General features: G+C 44.4%; 1 protein-coding gene across 1 annotated transcript in view; it reads left to right on the forward strand.

Moving 5' to 3' along the window:
- Window positions 1–13,742, forward strand: part of Lmnb1 (lamin B1) — a 42,593-nt gene extending 28,851 nt beyond the window's left edge. The window contains exons 6-11 of the mRNA XM_028777207.1: window positions 1,955–2,175; window positions 2,845–3,070; window positions 4,228–4,332; window positions 8,865–8,984; window positions 10,577–10,684; window positions 12,929–13,742. Coding sequence (XP_028633040.1) covers window positions 1,955–2,175; window positions 2,845–3,070; window positions 4,228–4,332; window positions 8,865–8,984; window positions 10,577–10,684; window positions 12,929–12,970 — 822 coding nt within the window. The 3' untranslated portion in view covers window positions 12,971–13,742. The remainder of the gene's footprint in view (window positions 1–1,954; window positions 2,176–2,844; window positions 3,071–4,227; window positions 4,333–8,864; window positions 8,985–10,576; window positions 10,685–12,928) is intronic.
- Window positions 13,743–19,588: the final 5,846 nt, after the last annotated feature.

Here is a 19,588-nt window from a genome sequence, read left to right on the forward strand (position 1 = left end):
TGGGGCTCCGTTATGAAGGGTTCTCTCCTCAGTCCCTCTGTTACAGTGGACTGTGTGCACTTTTTATATCCAGTACCACATTATTGGTTTGGCTCACATGCTTCTACTGTTGGGAGGGCTGTGAGCTTCAGTGCTGTGGGCTTTACTTTTCAGTACTTACTACTTTTAAACTTTGTTTTTAGTGTGTGTGTGTTTATATGTATCTGTATGTGGTGTATGCATGTGAGTACAGATGCCTTTGGGAGCCAGAAGAGGGCGTTAGATTCTTTCAGGCTGGAGTTCGAGTGGTTGTGAGGTACCCAGTGTGTGTGCTGGGGACCGAAGTTGGGACCACAGGAGCTCCTAATCACCAACTTCTCCAGCCCAGCCACTTTTTTTTGGGGGGGGGGTTGTTTTCTTGTGTTGCTGGGGATTGAAGCCAGGGCCTTGGTCATTCTGCGCAAGTACTCAACCCCCAGTATCATCTTACTACCTGGTTTTGTAATGTGCTCTTACGTTTACCACGTGTTTCTTCTGCTGTGATAGTCATGCATTTCTCTTAAGAAGTCCTGGTTCTTTTTATTGGAGAATGGCATGTGAATGTAAGGTCTGGACACTGAATGCACACTGCTGTCTCAGCTTCTGGGCCTTCTCATTCTCATAGACCAGGTTGCACACATGAATATGCAAACTTAGCATAGCCACAATCTAATTGGTTTTCTATCTAGTGACATATGTATTTATAGTTCTCATTGAGTAGAACTAACTGCTCTTTAAAGGGTTTTTCTCCCCTTTAAGCAGGAATTCATGCACTTCTCTCAAATCTGGTATTACAGTTTTTTTGGGGGGAAAGGGAGGATTTCCCTTTTTTTTTCTTTTTCTTTTTTTTTTTGTTTCTTTTTTCATGTATTTGTAAGCTCTCAGTCCAGGCAGCTTGGTTTTTAATCATCAAGTTCCTTGCAGAGCCCCATTATATGTTTAAAAGTTGAGCCTGTACTTGTTCAGATTTAAGTTTTCCACAGCAAGCCCCTTCTTCTGCCGCTGGTGCAGTGTGTGGGATCCTGGGGCCTTGGCTTCCGTTACTCTTTTTGATCTGGTTGCCCTTGTCATTTTCTGCGGCCTCTGAGATGAAGCATAGGTGATTGTCCTAACCTACCAAGTTACAAGGTTTTAAAGATGAACTTTGCAATGTAGGGTGTGTGGTTTTTTTTTTTTTTCATTCTGTATTCCAAATACAGCTTCAATATTTCTGGTAATTTTTATACCTCTCTCTGTAGCACATGTGCTTTCTGTGTTAACCAAACTAGGAAATGACGGTCATCTTAATGAGACTATGGTGCATTCAACATGGCAGACAGAAACCCTTTCCTTCTGTTTTTAGAAAGTGTCCGCACAGTTTTTCAGAGTATTCTCACACATGCTTTTATGCCTCTCTTGTGAAGGAATATGCTGGCCTTCCGTAGTTAATTGCCACTTTTGAAGTGAGAACCTTGTAAGAAAGTCGACTTGAGGTTTCCAGAGCTGTAAACATTTATTTGACTAATACTGAAAACTTATGTGTACATTTTAAAGCTTTAATGTGAGGAATATTTCTTTGTAGGCTTTTGTTACCCCAAACTTTTTTTGGGCGGGGGGCAGGGTTTCTGTGTGTACCAGCTCTGGCTGTCCTGGAACTCATTTTGTAGACCGTGCTGGCTTCTAACTTACAGAGATCTATCTGCCTCTGCCTCCCGAGTGCTGGCATTAATGGCATGTACCATTGCACCCAGCCTACCTAAAACCTTAAGAGATGTGTTTAATGTTTTAACGATTTGAAAATTTAATTAATTGCTCACAGTCAGGATCTTTTGGGTTAAGAGTTAGAGCCCCTGTGGGGCTGTATTTGCTTTCTAGTTCACAGGGTGGTTTAAAATAGCTGCCTTGTGCTCATGGTGAAATGGTCCTAGAAAGTAAATGTGTTTCTTTGACTCTAAAGTCTAGAGCATGTTTGGAAAGGATTCAAGAATTGGAGGACATGCTTGCTAAAGAGAGAGACAACTCGCGCCGTATGCTGTCTGACAAAGAGAGAGAGATGGCGGAAATACGGGACCAGATGCAGCAGCAGCTGAATGATTACGAACAGCTGCTTGACGTGAAGCTGGCCCTGGACATGGAGATCAGCGCCTACAGGAAACTCTTGGAAGGCGAAGAAGAGCGGTAAGGGTCTCAGGCGCCCCATGCCGGACAGGCTGCTTTTTGTTTTCATGTTACCCCTCCCCCATCTCTCTCTTTTTTTTTAATATTGAGTATTTTAGGACTGCTCTAAGTTAGACCTTGTGTCTCAGAGGTATTTGCATCAGAGTATGACATTTATAAATGGTTCATGGTAAAGAACAGCCCAACTACGATTTGGTGATCCTGTACAAGGATCTCAAGCATTTGCAAGTATCAAATGAGAAACCCAGTGTATTCTCCAACATGGAGAACTGTTCCTTCAGTGCACATTTCCCAATGTATTAAATGGAAGGAAATTACATATTAAATGCTTACTTTTAAGGAAAATGAAACATTCCTTTGAAAAAGGAAGAAAGCAACTTTGAAATTTTCCTGTCATTAGTTTTAACATCAGGCAATAAGTTTTAATATCAGGTGATAAGTATAAATAGATCTTAGTCATTCCTTTAAATATCAGGTTGGCCCATTCATGTGTTTTAGTAATGCAGTGTGAGGATCCCAGCATGACTACATCCTGCTTTGGTTAAGACCGTTATTGGCAGTGCCTGACATGGTGAGGGACTCCTGCTTCACAGCTCCCTGTGTGGACCAAAGCCTAGGTGAGCCAGGTGTGTGTACTCCTGCACATCCAAGGCTTTCTTTCCCACGCAGGTTAAAGCTCTCTCCAAGTCCTTCTTCCCGGGTGACCGTGTCCAGAGCATCGTCCAGTCGCAGCGTGCGCACCACCAGGGGAAAGCGGAAGAGAGTTGATGTGGAAGAGTCAGAGGCAAGCAGTAGTGTTAGCATTTCCCACTCTGCCTCAGCCACCGGGAATGTGTGCATTGAAGAGATAGACGTTGATGGGAAGTTCATTCGCTTGAAGAACACATCTGAACAGGTAAATGAGTCGACCCAGGTCCTCAGGCCTGCCTTTGCAGACTGCCTGGCTGCTGCGGTGGGTAGTAATAGTTATCCATCTTCTGTGTGCTTCAGTAAGTCTAAAGCCTTTAGTGGCCTGAAGATTTTCTGTGTTCTTATTTATGTTTGTGTATAGTGTTGGTAGGGATGGTGTTGATGTGCTACGGCTGGTGTGGCCAGAGGAATCACCTTTCCTTCTACCGTGTTGGGTTCAGGAATTGAGCTGATGTTATCAGCGCTGGTGGAAACACTGTTACCTAAAAGTCCTGCCTCTGTCTGCTTGCTCAGCCATTTACCACCGGCAACTTCATTTACCAATCAAAATCAACTGGGGGCAGGGGCCCTCAGGGTCTTACATGTGGACATGTAGATTCTTGTGCAATTTTGGGGACCAGATTAACATAATATAAGCAGCATTAGGCCAAGTCCACAACAACTGCCTTTCTCACCAGGCTCTTAGAACTACTGTGTGTTTACTTGTGTTTAAATAAGTCATATATAGCACAAGCAGTTCCAGGAGGGTCTGGGCTCTAGGGCAGGTTGGTCACAGCTTGGAAACAGAGAAACTATTGCTCTATCCTGATGTTTCCAGATTCCAGAGATGCAGCTACCAGGAGTGTGCAGCTGGTGTCTGCCTAGCAGGGAGCCTTCCTGCTTTGCTGTCTACATGGCTCCTCATTGGGCACGCAGGGCTGGGGCTGATAGTGGTCAGCTAGGTCTGGTGTACTGATTGCTTCTTTGTGGCTCCGTCTTACTCCCTTAGTAACAGTTTATTCTGGGCGAAGCAGTCACAGATGCAAGAGACAAAAGAAAAATTTCTTCCTTGTCTTTGTTAGTTATAAGTGTCTGTGATTTAAAAACAAAGCCATCAGATCATAGAAGTTTTGTTTGTGGTTTCAGTGGCTGGCTTGTGTTGTAAATCTTAAGGACACATCCAACTGAGCAGTGAACATTATCCTTGGTTGTAATTTTCATCTCCCCTCAGTTTTGTTCCCTTTAAAATTCAGATCCTTCCTGGTGGGTCCAATGTTCATGACATTGCTTTTTGCAAAGAGCCTGTATGGGGCCATGGATTTGATTATTTCATAGTTATATGTACGTGTGAAGCAACCTTGTTATATTGTGTTTTGTGACTAGGATCAACCAATGGGAGGCTGGGAGATGACCAGAAAAATTGGAGACACATCAGTCAGTTACAAATATACCTCAAGATACGTGCTGAAGGCCGGCCAAACTGTTACAGTAAGTGAACTCACTCATAGTTTAATTTGATTTATCTTAATCACAGATAAAGTAGCTGTGATAAAAGCCAAAATTACAGTTTGGCTGACAGAGAAGTATTTTAGAAATGGGCTTTAAAATACTTTTATGTTAGTAGGGTATTACATGTGCTGTGAAATATTTAAAAATTCTAACTTAGAGCAGTGAAGAGATTTGATGTTTGGTTTACTTTGTCTGTTTCATTGGGTATAAAATAGTTGCTTCTTTACTGATACTTGCAGCCTAGTGCAGTCCAGGATTCTGCATGGCATAAAGATCTCTAGGAAGCCAACACTAGCATTCACCTAAAACAAGAGCTGCCAAAATTACCTTGGATGAACTTTAATGTTTTGCTCTCTTTCCACTCCATTTTACCCTTAGCTGTTTTCAGGATTGGGGTTGCAGGCTCGGATTTCTAACAAAGGTCCTTCAGTAGTCCGATATAGTTGGTTGCACCTCTACCACTTGGGAAGCTAAGACAGAACGTTGCAAGTTCAAAGCCACCCTAGCTTGTATTAGCAAGGCCTTGTCATCTTAGGCTGGCAAATGGACCAGCTAAGAGCACTTGCTGCAGTTCCAGCCAGTGAAATCCCAACATACATGGGGAAGGCACTGGCTAAGGAGCCATTGGCATTTGATAGCTGTGGGAAAAGGAGACTCAGTTGTGACTGACATGACTCCTGACAGTCGGACCCCACTGCAGGGCTGAGCTTCAGTCCAAAAATAGACTGGGCAACACAAACCACACTTGATGGGGAAAGAAGAAAAAAAAGTAATCTCAAAGTAGATGGGCAGGGCTGGGAGGATGGTGAGGGTGGGAAGGGGAGGAGCTAGGAGAGGAGATGAACGTGCTCAGAGTACATTGTTATGTCTTGATTCTTTGAAATCTCAGAGAATTAATAATAATTAGAGAAAGGAAGGAAGGAGGAAAACAAAAGAGTCAGCCTTTAATAAAAAAAAAAGCACATGCCTTTAACTCTCGGGCTTGGGAGGAAAGGCAGGTAGATTTCTGAGTTTATGGCCAGTCTGGTCTACAAAGCAACTTCCAAGATAGCCAGGAGTATACACTGAAAAACCAAACAAAATATCCACTGGCTGCTCTTGCAGAGGACCAGTTTAAGTCCCAGCACCCACATTGAGTAGCTCAGAATCACCTGTGAATTCAACTCCAGGGGACCTGACACCCTCTTCTGGACTCCAAAGGCACCTACAGAAATGTACAAAGAAATCCTCTGTTGGGATAGGACTCTGATATTGTCCAGAATAACATGCTTTTGGCACAACATCGTGAATTTGTCGTCGTTGAGAGATGGCTGAATGGCATTCTTAGCTCTCTCTTATTCTGACTTAGCTCTGTATTGACATGCTCGTAAAGACCACATTTTCAACAGTGATGTACTGAGTGTAGAGAAGTATGCATCATACACACAGCAAACAAACGCTTCCTTTGGTTTTACTTAGCATGCCAACGTGTTAGCTTTGGATTTCAAAGAAGGCACCTTCATCTTTGAAGGATGTAGACGTGACTGCACACTGTTTTTATGGGTTCTTTAAAAACAAAAAGCCAATGCTGCTGGGTGTGGTGAACACATACTTGTATCCTAGCCTTTGGGAAGTAGAAGTCAGGAGTCTGTTCACAGCCTGAGGCCAGCTTGGACAACATGAGACCCTATATCCAGAAAACAAAAGGTGCCCACCTATATGTCGCCCCCTTGTGGTTTGTTTTGAGTTTTTTCCGACTAGGTCTCTATAACCTTGGCTGTCCTAGAAGTTACTTGCCATACACACACACACACACACACACACACACACACACACACACACACACACACACACACACACACACACACCAGGCTGCTGGGAGCTCATAGAGATCTGTTTGCCTCTGCCTCCTGAATGCTGGGATTAAAGGCTGCACCTCCACACCGAGCTTCCTTCTCCCCTCCTTGGGTCTCCCTCTACTGCCCAGGCTGACTTTGAAGTGATCACAAACCCGTCTTAGTCTCCCACATATTTATAATTTTGATCAGTACAAACCTTAATGTTGAAGATCAAAGGCTCAAAATGCAGGTTAGAACTTCTCTAAAGTATAGAGAGCTTTGACATCTCTCTGAAAACAGCAGGTGTTAATTTTGTAATAATGAGTGAAAATGAGAACAAATATCCTAACTACTCTATTCTTTAGTAATTATAGTGAGAGAAGATTGCTTAGTTCTATTATAAGTCTTAGGGAAACTGCATAATGTGTTTAAAAGTTTGGTACTTTAATTCAGAAGTCTTAGACTTGAATATTCTCTGTCTCACGATGAGGAGCCATTACACCAGCCATCCGCTTTATCCTCCATCCGCTTTATCCTCCGGATGTGCTGCCCCAGAGACGAAACCGATCGCTCCTGTAGGTGTTCTACAGAAGAACAGATCCTAGGAGATAATGTAGTACATTTTTCTGTAGTACCTTGGATAAGTGTGATCAGATTTTTGGGACATGGGAGTGAGGGAGATTTCCCTGTGACATTATACAAGGCAAATTGCAAGATCAGTCTGAGGGTTCAGAATGGAGGCGAAAGTCCTATGTATGCCTTTAAAAATTAATTCTAATAGTTTAAAAACTTAGAAAACTGTAAAATTAATTCTGGGATTGCATTTATTGTTCAGAATCTAGCAAAGCAGAGCAGAGAGGCATGTGCCTTTAGCCTCAGCACCAGGAAGGCAGAGGCAGGAGGGTCTCTGAGTTGGAGGCCATCCTCATCTACAGAGTTCTAGGGCAGCCAGGGTTACACAGAGAAACCTGTCTCAAGAAACAAACAAAACCAAACAAAAATCTAGAATATCATTTCAATACAAACATTCCTAGTTAGGTCTGTCACCTTCTTCCTAAGCCTTTGCAGTCAGGTGCGCAGCACACACATCTCTTATCTGACTCTGACAAGTCACCACTCACACTAACCCAACCGTGTGAGTCCGTGGAAATAGTGAAAAGTATTGCCTGCACTTGGAACCAGAAGCCTGCTGCTCTGTGTCTGAAAGCTGCTCAGGTCCTGTTCCATTTTTCAGTTTTATCCTGGTAAATGTTCCTTTCTGTCTATAATGATCATAGAAGATCTGGAAGCTTCCATGGACCTTTCTGTCCAGAACTAGAGAAATAATTCAGTTTCTCTGAGGTACAAAGGTCCAGTCACCCCCTTGTGGGCTTTAGGTACTCTAAGAAAAGCTCACCTGTTTCAAGAGTGGAACCTCACAGCCTGATTTGCCTAAGACAGGAAAGCAACTTAAAGGGAGGAAGGGTTGGCGGTCACAGATTCATAGATTTCCCCCATAAGCTTGGGTTTGTTCTTGGCAGTTTTGTATCAACCAAAATATTGTACAACCAGTTACACACACCATTTATACTACGCCCAGTTCCCAGCCTTCATTCCATAACCAGTTGAGGCGTTTCTGTGCTTAATCCTACATTGTCTTCTTATTCGCCCCTTGTGTTTCTTTGTTTGTAGGATTAGGGTTGGCTGTATCTGCCTCTTAGGACAGTGAGGCCACAAAGCATAATGATTTACACCCAGATTTTCTTTCCCCCTTCCCCTTTAACAATAAATTCTGTATGTCTGTGTCCTCTAAGGTTGTGTGTATCACATGCATGTACATGCCCAGAGGGGCCAACTCTAGATCCCCTGAAACTAAAGTCAGGGATGATCAACTTGATACAGGCTCTGAGCATTGAACCCAGGCTCTCAAGAGCGCTGCACACCTAACTGCTGAGCTCTTTCTCGTCAGCCCTCTGTACTTGGGTTTCCTGATTGCCAGTATTTTTCCTCTTCTGCCTGTTTCTGTCTGCCAAAAAAATATGGCAGAATTTCCATGCTGATGGAGGGAATGTATTTTTTTTCTTTGGCTTATTTCAATAGCAATCATATTTTACCTGGAACATTTCCTGCATTCTTTGTGAAGCATAGTCTGAGACGGGCTGGGGCACTGTGACACTATCTCCAGTTGGGGATGAGCCACTCTCCCTGAATATTTCAGATAGACTGTTAGTTGTTAGAAGGTTAACTTCTGTTGTTGAAATTGGAGTTCTGTGGGGTGTAGGTGTGTGTGTTCACTGGAAGGGCGGCCCATGAGCACATAGAACCGTTGATTGTTAATGCTACTATTTCATAGCCAGTCGGCTCCTTTGCATTGGTTGTCAGTCTACCAACTGTCCCACCTATTGTAGGTACCATTGTTGCCTTATTTTTGTGGATGAAGAAAACAAGTAAACTTGTTCTAGGTTAGCTGCTTTGAGGAATAGCTAGGCCAGTGTGTGGCAGCTTTATTTCAAGGGCTCGTGTGTCCATATGCCTGTCACGTGAGGAAGTTGAATGCTTCCATGATCTCTGAGCGGTAGTGACCACAAAGCTAAGAGCTAAGCAGCTGGGCAGAGTTCTCAGACCACAGACATGAGAGTGAAGTCTCATCCTGTTGCTGAACTTGAAATATGTGAACACTGGCTTCTGGGTGGACTGACGTCTTTTCTTTTTCAGGTGTGGGCTGCAAATGCTGGAGTCACAGCCAGTCCTCCAACTGACCTCATCTGGAAGAACCAGAACTCTTGGGGCACTGGTGAAGACGTGAAGGTTATATTGAAGAATTCTCAGGGAGAGGTACGACCACATTTTCCCAGAAGGTTCACTGTATGATTTCTTATCAGAAATCACATTGAAATGTGAAGTAACTGAGACTTTAGTCAGACTAAGGCTGCCAAGTAATAGACACTGAGTAAATGGAAACATCACACATTTGAAAACTAATGTCTCATAGGGTATTGATGTATTCTTCCAGGGCCCAGTTTTTTTAGATAAGTTCTATCTCCACAGCACATTGGCTTTGGGACCCTGAATAATTTCACCTCTGAATGTTCATATTTTATCAAACAGCATCTGGTGCAGGCTGTTTACCTGGTAAATGCCTATGCTGTTAACCTAGTAAACGTTTGTCAACCTTCCTAGTTCTCAGTGCTCAGGAAACTAAGCGTAAGATTGTGGCACGTGTCTTTTTGGCATCTTCATTCTTGTTAGTGCAGGATTCTTGTCAAAGAACAAGAGCTGCGTTTGGTGTTTGATGTAAGGAGTCAGGTTCTGTATTCTAATGCTATTGCTGGGCTGTAGTAGCCCAGACTCAGATCCCAGCACTTGAGAGGCAGAAGGAGCTCTGAGTTTGAGGGCAGCCTGGCCTACAGAGGGAGTCCAGGACAGCCAGGGCTGCACAGAGAAGCCTCTCTTGATAGACAACAACATAATAGTTCATCGTAATGCTGTTGTTTTGGTTAGAACAGTAATGCATGTGTATTGCATGTCTGAGAAGACCGACTTTGCAGCCTGCAGCTCCTGGCTCAGTCTGTTGCACTGACTCACGTCACACAGCCATCTCAGCACCTAGTTTTGTTTACAGGATGTGTTTGGCTGTGTTTCACATTGACGGATGTGCAGTGAAGAAGCCATGTGACATTATCTTTGGGGTTTTGTTTTAAACCAGGGGCTCTGTTAAATTTCAGATGGCTCCTACTAAAGCAATTCCACTGTGGAGTTTTGTGTCGAGTGACCTTTGAACTCAACAGTACTCATACTAGCTGCAGGTTAGCTCATGCTTGAACTTGGCAGCTTTTGCCCACCTCAGCATTCTCTGCAGGAAAGTTATCGGTACTTGGAGGTTTTAGTAGAAACTGGAAATAGGTACTTTGTGCTGCACTTTAAAGAATGGCCAGAGCTCTGTCTCCGTACAGTACATTTGAACTCAATGGTCTGTAACTAGGAGTTAGTGCCAATCCATCCAGATTCCATTCCCTGATGGAATGAAAGGTGCTGTCTTGGCCTCTGACCTCCCTGGGTGGTCCTGCTGCCTGCCCCCAGGTCCCGAGGTTACAGCAGCTGGCTCCCTTTGTTTTATTCAGCATTTATTTAGCACCTTTTCTTTGCCAGGAACCAAGATGTTTAAGCAGCATTCACGTTGAGTTTTATAAAGAATTTAGTATGCCAAGTCACTTGCACAGAATTTTCATAAGAGACTAGGATAAAAAGCATTAGAAACTGCTCAGCAGGTATTTCAAATTGGATACCAGTAGCTCCCCTGCAGGAAAAATTGAAGGTCTACTAACTACTGCTAATTATGTAAAATTCACTTGCTAAAGCTGCTGATGAAATGGCTTTCAGAAAGGCTCCCTTAGCCTTCTGGTTTGAAGTCTTCTATGTTGCTTTAGGAGGTTGCTCAGAGAAGCACAGTCTTCAAAACTACCATACCTGAAGAGGAGGAAGAGGAGGAGGAGCCCATTGGAGTGGCTGTTGAGGAGGAGCGTTTCCATCAGCAGGTGTGATTTTAATTTCTAGTAGTAGAACTGCCTGAAAGCCTGTTATGTGGGTTTCCTTCGTGTATTCAAACCCAGGTAGTGGCCATCCCCCTGCTGCGGTGCATACTCACTGGCAGTGCACAGAGCAGCAGACCTGGAAGCAGCGGAGAATGTTATAGCCCCTTTACTTTTTCTTTCTTTGTCAACTTTTAGCTTTTGTCTTTTGTTCTCTGGTGTAGATACTATGTTGTGTTGAACATGCCCATTACTTACAAATGCATGGATTATTAGATTGAATGCCGAAGCCTTATTGGACTCGGAAAAGTACGTGCTTCTAAGTGAGGGCAGCATTCACATATAAACCCAGAACAGAAAACAAGACCCAGAGCCATACTGAGCTTCACTGTGGAGCCAAACCCATTGCTGTTCTATTAAGCTGACATTCACTAAATAATTGCAAGAGTTTAGCTGATACCTGGGCTTTACAGAACTCCATTTAAACTCCAATTAAACCCCAAATTCTGTTTTAACTAATTAATTTTGGGACAAATATTAATATAACTAATGAGCCTTCAGTTTATATTCTGTTGTATAACAGTTTGTAAGCCATTGAGTGTGATCATTCGTTTGCCTCTTCCTGTCTCCACGTTCCACATTTGAAATTAGGTTGGCCTGTGTCTTAGCCACTGTCCACTGCTGTGAAGAGACACCACGACCAAGGCAACTCTTAGGCAAGCAAACATTTCAGTGGGGACTCGATTGTAGTTTCACCGTTTAAGTATCGTCATGGTGGAGAGCATGGCACCGTGCGTGGTGCCAGAGCCGTAGCTGAGCTACGTCCTCATCGTAAGCAGAGGCTGGGCCTGGCAAGGCTCTTGAAATCTCAAAACCTACTCCCAGTGATACACTTCCTCCATCAAGGACACACCTCCGTCCTTCTGATCTTTACATATGGTGCCACTCCCTGTTGACTATGTCCTCAAATACATGAGTGTATGGGGAACATTCGTACTCAAACCACACCTGCCTTCAGCAGACCTCATGTGTGTAACCCCATTTGTGTAATCACTTGACACGGGATTTTATTTCATCTGGATGCCTTGATATTTTGCTGGCATAGTTTAACAAGTCTGTTATAGTCTTACCCTCAATGGAAACTTGCAATGACTAGAAGTAAGACGGCACTTGAGACAAGTGATACGTATGAGTCCTGGCTGGACGATTTTCTCGGCCTCTGGTTTCATTGTAAACAGCTGTGGAAAAGGCACTTGGACAGTGTGATGGGAAGGGTAGTTGGGTTTTATAGAAAGAACAAATGATAGTGTGTCAACTCTCAGGTATTCTTAGTCCTGATGAGTCTATGGTGACTGGGTTTGGCTAGGGCTGAAAGTACTCTCCAGTGTGGCTCTTATGATTCACTCCTGAAAGTAGGCCCAGAACCCCTTCTACTGCAGTCTCTAAAAGTAGGCCTCAGGCACTGAAGGAGAAGGCAAGCCGTCGTCGCCTTGGTGGAAGGAGGGACCGAGAGTTGTGGGGTGTTTTGTCAGACACCCCCCCCCCCCCCCACATGCTAGGAAAGTTCCCTGCTACTGTCGTATGGAGAGCCAAGCACAGTGGCAGTGATCCAGTGCCCTTGGGACTGACAACCTTCAGTTTTAGTCTAATTAGTGAGTCACAAATCACACAAGGACTGAGTTTTGCTAGGCAAGTGACACTGAGCAATGTCCCAGTTCTTTAAAGGATTAAACCTTTTTATCTAAAGTGTCTTGAGTGGTTTGCCCGCACCTAACCATGCAGTACCTGTGGAGGCCAGAAGGGGGCATCGGATCCTCTGGAACTACATTATAGGGAGTCAAACCCAGGTCCTCCTAGCGAGCAGCTGGTGTCCCTAACCACAGAGCCATCTAACTTATCTCTTCAGCCTCTGCTGCAGCTCTTTAGAAACACTGACTATAGAATTTTTCTTATTAAAATCGGATCTTGCTATGTTTGCAACCTCAGCTGGCCTGAGCTTCTATTTTAATGAGAAATTCTTAACTGTTTACAGGCCTAGACCAGCTTTGTTTGTTTGTTTGTTTGTTTTCTAGAAAAAGCTGGTATAGCCAGAGTAGAAGCTCAGTTGGGGATTTGTTGAAGTAAGCTCTTAGAGAATGCTAGAAAGCGGGAGGTGTGAGCAGGTCCATTTTAGCGCCTTTGTGGGGAATGGTTTGTGTTTAGAATATTGTAATTTTGTGGGTACTGATTTTCCTTCTGTTTCCCTCTCAGGGAGCCCCAAGAGCATCCAATAAAAGCTGTGCCATTATGTGAACTTGTGACGTCTTCCTCAAGCTAGAAGCATGGAGTCCTGTATACAGTGCAGAGCCTTCTCAGAAGCACATGATATTTTTGTATTTCCTTTATGTGAATTTTTAAGCTGCGAATCTGATGGCCTTAATTTCCTTTTTGACACTGAAAGTTTTGTAAAAGAAATCCTATCCATACACGTTGCAAGATGTGAATTATTGACACTGAGCTAACTGTACTGTTTGGAAAGGGGCCCTCAAGTTTTTGGCATTTTTCTTTCCTTTTTGTATGTGTGTATGTATTTCTTTTTTTTTTTTTTTTAAGTTCTTTTAAGAGGGGACAGGGAGGGTAAGAAAACCACTGCGTGTCCGGGCATAATTGAAGATTGCTCTCCCTAGCCGGGCGCTCTGCTCTTGATCCTTCTCTGCTCTATATAAAATGGTGCTGTGTGGGAGGGGGGAAAGCAGTTTTTCAATATATGAACTTTTGTATGGAATTTTTTTGTAATAAGTGATCAAGGTTACAATTTTTTTTTAAATAGAAAAGAGAAGAAAATTTTGTAAGAAGGCAATATTAATCTAGTCATCATGTAAGCACTCTGGATGGAGGTTCCGCAGAGCTATTGTATGGTCAACTACACTTCTCTTAGATTCTTGATTCATGAGGGGAACGGGCAGGTGGGGTTAGGGTGGGGGAAGGCTTTCTCTTCAAATGCGATAGTTGAGTTTTTAAGATAGTGTAACATGCTTAAATTTCTTATCCGACATTAACAAATAAAAAGCTGTTTTACTATTAATCTACTGTCTTTTTTAACCCTTTAGATCAGCAGCAGGGGCTGTGGGTTGTGACCCCTGGGGGTGACTGGCCTTTTCACAGGGATTACCTAAGACCACGAGGAAACACAGATATTATAGTATGACTCATAATAGTGGCAAAGTCACAGTTTTAAACTAGCAATGAAAATGAATTTCTGGTTGGAGGCACCACGGCTTGAGGACCCGTGTTAAAGGGCGGAGCCTTAGGAAGGATGAGAACCACTGCTTTAGGCAGATGTCAGTGGGGTCGAACTGCTTTAGTTTTGATTGGCTCATGTGAACTGGACTTGTTGGCGATGCTTCACAATTGAGGAAGGTAAAGAGATGAAGGTTCAGACTCCTCGGGGCTCTGTGGCAGTGGAATAGAACACTCAGTCCTTATGTTCAGCGTGTCAGTAGTGGCCTTTAGGCTTTCTCCAGAGAAACAGCAGATAAAGACAAAGAATGGATCACCTTTATATTGAAGGGGAAAATGAAGAAATTTTAGAGTCTTGTTTTTACACTTGTTTAAAATAGAAAGGGAAAAAAATTCATTAGGAATCCCTGTTAGATGAGGAACTGAATGACCATGGTCAGGAAAGTGCTGTGGCAGGCATCTGATACCCGTGGTGATCTGATTGCTAGCACCTCGATGGTTGTGGATTTGAAGTTTCCTCCCTGTGATTGCTTTAGTAGAGACAGTTCCTCTTGTAGAAGCAGAACATTGGAAGCCTCCCTAGAATACACAGAAGACATTTCAGAAGCTAACCCAAAGGCAGTGTTTGCTCTCCTCTTAAAATATTCCTGCAGTAAGCTGTGCAAAGACTACCAGCTTTCACTTGAAAATAACTCACAAAGCCCCAAATTACTGTGCTGCACAGATTTACAGCATACACTGGTGCTGTCGCAGACACAAGATAAATGCCAGGTCAGAGATCCTGTCTGCTGAAGCAGATAAAATGATAACTTCTCAACACAGATTTATCTTCCGAATGGCAGGAGGGAAGACAGCTGTGTGTGCCTGTGAAACATTTGCCACAAGAGGGGGTTCTTGTCATCAAAGTAAACCTGAGGTTCTTTACCACCAGATTAATTATGCTATAAACCCAACACTTCAGACACTAGGGAGGAGAGATGACGGCTGTAGTGTAGTAGAATATTGTGCGGTCTGGTGAAATTTATAGTAAAAACCCAGGATTCAATTAACTGCAGTAGTTAGGAGCTTCTGGCCATTTTCAGGGATTGGCTGCTGTTAGCCTGCCCCGAGGACTTCCGCCCTGAGGATGCCCTGCTTGCAGCTCCATTGATGGAGGTGAGGCAGAGGACACACATGGACACACTTTAAAATTACCCTTCGTATAACGAGAACTCATTTTCTCCCCTGCTTCATCTAGGGTTTTGACCTTCATGTTTAGCTTACCTGCATCCCTCTGACTTGGGCCTCATTTTGTCTAAGACAATTCTGCATGTTCTTACTGGAGACCACGTCACCTTCGTTCACTGTTCCTCCTGTTCCTCCAGTCTAGGATTTCAAGATGATACTGAACCTCTCCTTCCTTGTCTTTTGATTTCTCTGGGCTGTGTTCTTAGTGCTTCCTGCTCACCTCACTGATTCTGCTCTGTCCACCTTGGCATTTATCCAAGCCATTGAGTTTCTGATTTCATTGGCTTCATTTCTGAAGTTGCCTTTGATTCTCTTGGGGAGGGAGGAGTGGGAGGAGGGAGGGAGAGTGTGTAAGCTGGAGGACCACCTTGGGCATCCTTCCTCTGGAGCTGCCAACCTTGTCTTGAGATAGACACTCTCCTTGGTACCTAACCTAGCCTGAAAGCCTCAGGAATCCTCCTGCCTCCCCACCCCTCACCCCCAGCACTGGAGTTATGAGCACGCATCATGTCCCAAGTTCTATTAGGTAGCTGCTGGAGATCGAACTCAGGTCCTGGTGCGATCCATATCCTTAGTCCACTCCTTTAAAATTTTTTAAAAAGAACATTTCTTTTGTTTGTTCATTTGTTTGTTTTTCTAGACAGGGTTTCTCTGTGGAGCCCTGGCTGTCCTGGAACTCACTCTATAGACTAGGCTGGCCTTGATCTCAGAAATCTACCTGCCTCTGCCTCCCAAGTAATGGGATTAAAGGCATGCGCCACCACTGCCTGGCTCATTTCTTTCATTATACATTTATTTTTTCAGTTGTCGTTTTAATAGTCTTAGTAATTCTGTTATATTGAGTTTTGGGGTACTTGTTTTTAAGTTATAGGTATATTTGTTGACTTCCTAATTGTAGGTGGTTTGCTTCTTGGGAGGTTAGGGTTGTATGTAACCTTACCTCTTCGGCAGTAATTGGTTGTTAGAAATCCTAGGGTTTTGCTGGTATTAGACCTGTACCATACTGCTGCACAAGCCTTAGCTCTAGCTTCTATTTAATCAGTCTTTGAGTGGAAGGGAGGGCTTGTCCATGACATTTTAATTGCCTCTGTGTAGACACACATAAGCGTATTTTCGAGTTGTGATTATCCTGTCTTGTGCCCATTGACTTATGCACCATTCTCATGTTGAAGTTTATTTGAACTCTCAGTGTACATTTTAAAACAAGAAAGGATCGTACTCTGCACCTCATGTGGTAGGTTGTGCTTCAGAAGGCTCCGTGTGGAGGGGAGTCAATGGTCCAGTGTTAGGAGTCCAGGAAGCAAGGCTTTGATATTTTCACGGCAAAACCTAGAATTCTGACACTGGTGCTGTCCTGCTGCCTGAAGCAATGGCATCATCGACGGAGGTGTGACTTAGGATTCTGTTTCTTTTGGTTGGCTGCCTTCTGAAAGGATCATCAGGCAAATTAAATGGGAAGGAGACTTCTTACGGAAAATAGAAATATTTAGAGAAGCCGTATTTCACGTTGTTGGATCGGAGTTCCACTTTACTAAGTGTGTGGAAGGGACAGCAAATTCATGGGGAATGGTTCTGGGTGTACAAGCTGGGCTGGTTTGGAGGGTCAGGATAAGGGCAGAGAACAGTACATAGAGAATCAGCATTGCCAGTTTGCTGAGGAGACCGGCTCCAGCCCAGGGTGTGAAATCTCCCCACTTCTGACCTCCTCGGCCTTCACTTCCACAAAGATGCTTTCTTTCTCTTTCGCTTTCAGCCGCTCAGTAAATCCCGTCCTTGGCTGACATTCCTCCAGAGACAAAGTGCACCTCTCCATTGCAGGAGACAGCCTGCCCAGTAGCTTAATGACTTTATAACAATAAAACACAGATTCACCCAGATTTCTATGCGAGGGCTTCCTCTACCATCTGGCTGCTTGGTTGCCCTGCCAGCCACCCTGTGGTATTTATTCTGCTGGCTTTTCAGACCTACTTGGGTTGAGTCCTAACGTGAGCTTCAGGTTGGATCTTAAAGAGGCCTCCTCTTTTATATGCTGTTTTAAGCAAATTGATATTGGTTTCTTTGATTTCAAAGGGTGGTGGCTCCATGGATAAACATGCTAGCCTGAGTTCCCACCCAGGCAGAAAGGAGAACTTAACTCCCCAAAGCTGTCCTGTGACCTGTACACACTTGCCCTGGTGTGTGAGGGTACAAACAAGTAAAAATGATTACACTAATGATTACACTTTGAGGCTGCATTGCCAGACTTGTTCAGCTCTGGTGGCCTCCCTGGTCCCCTGCCATCCGCCATGAGTCTGCCTTTGGGGAGACCTCACTGCAGTGACAGGACAGTGGTTTTTCCTCAGTCTGACTCAACCTTGACAAGTATTCCCCGGTTTCACTGTGTAATCCAGGCCACTGGGAACTTATTTCCTGCCTCCCTTTCCTGATGTGTGTGTGCCATGACATTCACGCCATTCCTCCCCCCCCCCCCCAGCTTAACTGGTGTGATTTGCTCTGAGAAATATAATGCGTATCCACTCAGCCCTTAATGAAGTCATGTGACCCAAGTCTGGTCCTGTTGTGTGGTGTGTACACGACCTCATTGTGTTGGCTTTCTAGCTTAGCGGCTGGCAGTGATCTCCAGATAACTGTTCGTTATCCAGTTCCCAAGCTGAATGCCAGCTCTGATTTTTCCTCCATCTGAGCCAGAGAGCCTCCTGGCTCACACTGCCTGTACCAGCACCAGGTTATTTGATTTAGACCCTGCCATGTACTATCCCTCTCCCCCACCAGTTTCCCATTCCCTTGTTCTAGAAGCTGAGGCCAAAAATTTCCTGTGAGCCATTTTTTCCAGAGGACAAGTCAGACCATTTCTCTTTAAGCTTTTGTCCTGGGGGTGGGGGGGACTAGAAGATTTGATCCTGGGGTTGGGGTGATGGTCAGATACCCACACTCCAGAACACTCATTTTTCATCATTAAAGAACAGTGGCCTGGGCTTCACTCTGAGAAGCTGCCATGGACCCGACAGGAAAAGTGCCAATGACAGTCCACGGGTGTCAGAATGACCTTACCCCAGAAGTCCTGAGAGAAGCCTGAGGCAGGGCTTGTGTTTGTCTTGCAGCTGGAGGCACACCTGGAGCACAGGATCCTGAAGCATGGATCTTACATGGTTGGGGACAGAAAAGCAACCCAGTATGCTTTTCAGAGGAAAGAATGGGGGGGGCACTCGGATGTTAACAGTCATTGCCTTCCCACATCTACCCGCACAGACGCTGTTCATACCTCACTAGCTAGTGGTATTCCTGTTTTGCAGGTAGGATACTGAAAGAGCCCAAAAGGTGTCATTGTCCCCTCAACACTCACAGGATTTGACTTGGGGACTACCAGAGGAGAGTGCCAGGTCTTTCTGACTGATTCTGTCCTTGAGGGCTCTGCCTCTCCTGCTGTCCCAGGCTGCTGGCAGCAGACAGTTTTACCCAGTTAGAGTTAGCTTAGTGATGAAACGCATGCCCCTCGGCAAGTAAGAACTGGAATGCTTCCAATTGTCATGTAACCTCCCAATCCGTTTTATCCAAACTTCCTCAACCCAGTGGCAAATGCAACGAATGCTGCACAGTGTCGTTGAGGGGAGATTTAAAGGAAGCCCTGGCAGATGGGCTGAAGAGAGGGCTTCCATTCCCAGCCCAGGTCTTTGAAAAGATTTATTTTATGTGTAAGAGTGTTTAGCCTGTATGGATGTCTGTGTACCATGTGTGCCCAGTGCCTGTGGAAGTCACAGGAGCTCCTGGAGTTGTAAAAGGTGGTGAACCTTCACGTGGGTGCTGGGAACTGAACCTGTGTGCTCTTAACCTCTGAACAATCTCTTGAGACCCTCTGCCTTGTCTTCCACTAGTCTCTTGAGGCTGAGGCATGACCCTGGAGGACTGACCTTTGCCAGGCTGGCTACGTTTCAGGACGAGCAGTCTTTGTTCAGGAAGTCATTAAATGTTCTGTTAAAGTGTCCTGTGGGAGGTGGTCAGCGTTCAGAAGCTACAGAGTCGTTGGAGCACGCAGAAAGCAGTCGAAAGCACTTGGCCTAAGTGAAGCAATGTGTCCATGGAATTTGTGAATTGTTGACAGTGACCCAGAGTGTGTGCCAGTACATCCCGGTTACCCGTGTGGGGCGGGGGCGACAGAATAATGGGGATTATTGGAACTGGTGATTCAGCTGTGATTAGAACAGAGGTAAAAAGAATTTTAACAACCGGATTGACCATTGTTTAGGACCAACTTCATGCCAAGTGTAGTCATGGTAATGTTCCAAATTTGTACTTTCCCAGACAGGCTTCCATAGACAGGATTCAAACAGAATAACACTGATGACCTTTGAGTTAGTTCTCCGAATGGAAAACCCCATATAAGAATAGCAGTTAATGACACCAGTTGCTGTAGTAGCATGACATGGTCCTGAGAAACCATACATTCTTCTATCTCTGTGTTGTTAG

The sequence above is a fragment of the Grammomys surdaster genome, unplaced genomic scaffold (assembly GCF_004785775.1).
Source record: "Grammomys surdaster isolate TR1022 unplaced genomic scaffold, NIH_TR_1.0 278, whole genome shotgun sequence".
Classification (NCBI taxonomy): Eukaryota; Metazoa; Chordata; class Mammalia; order Rodentia; family Muridae; genus Grammomys; species Grammomys surdaster.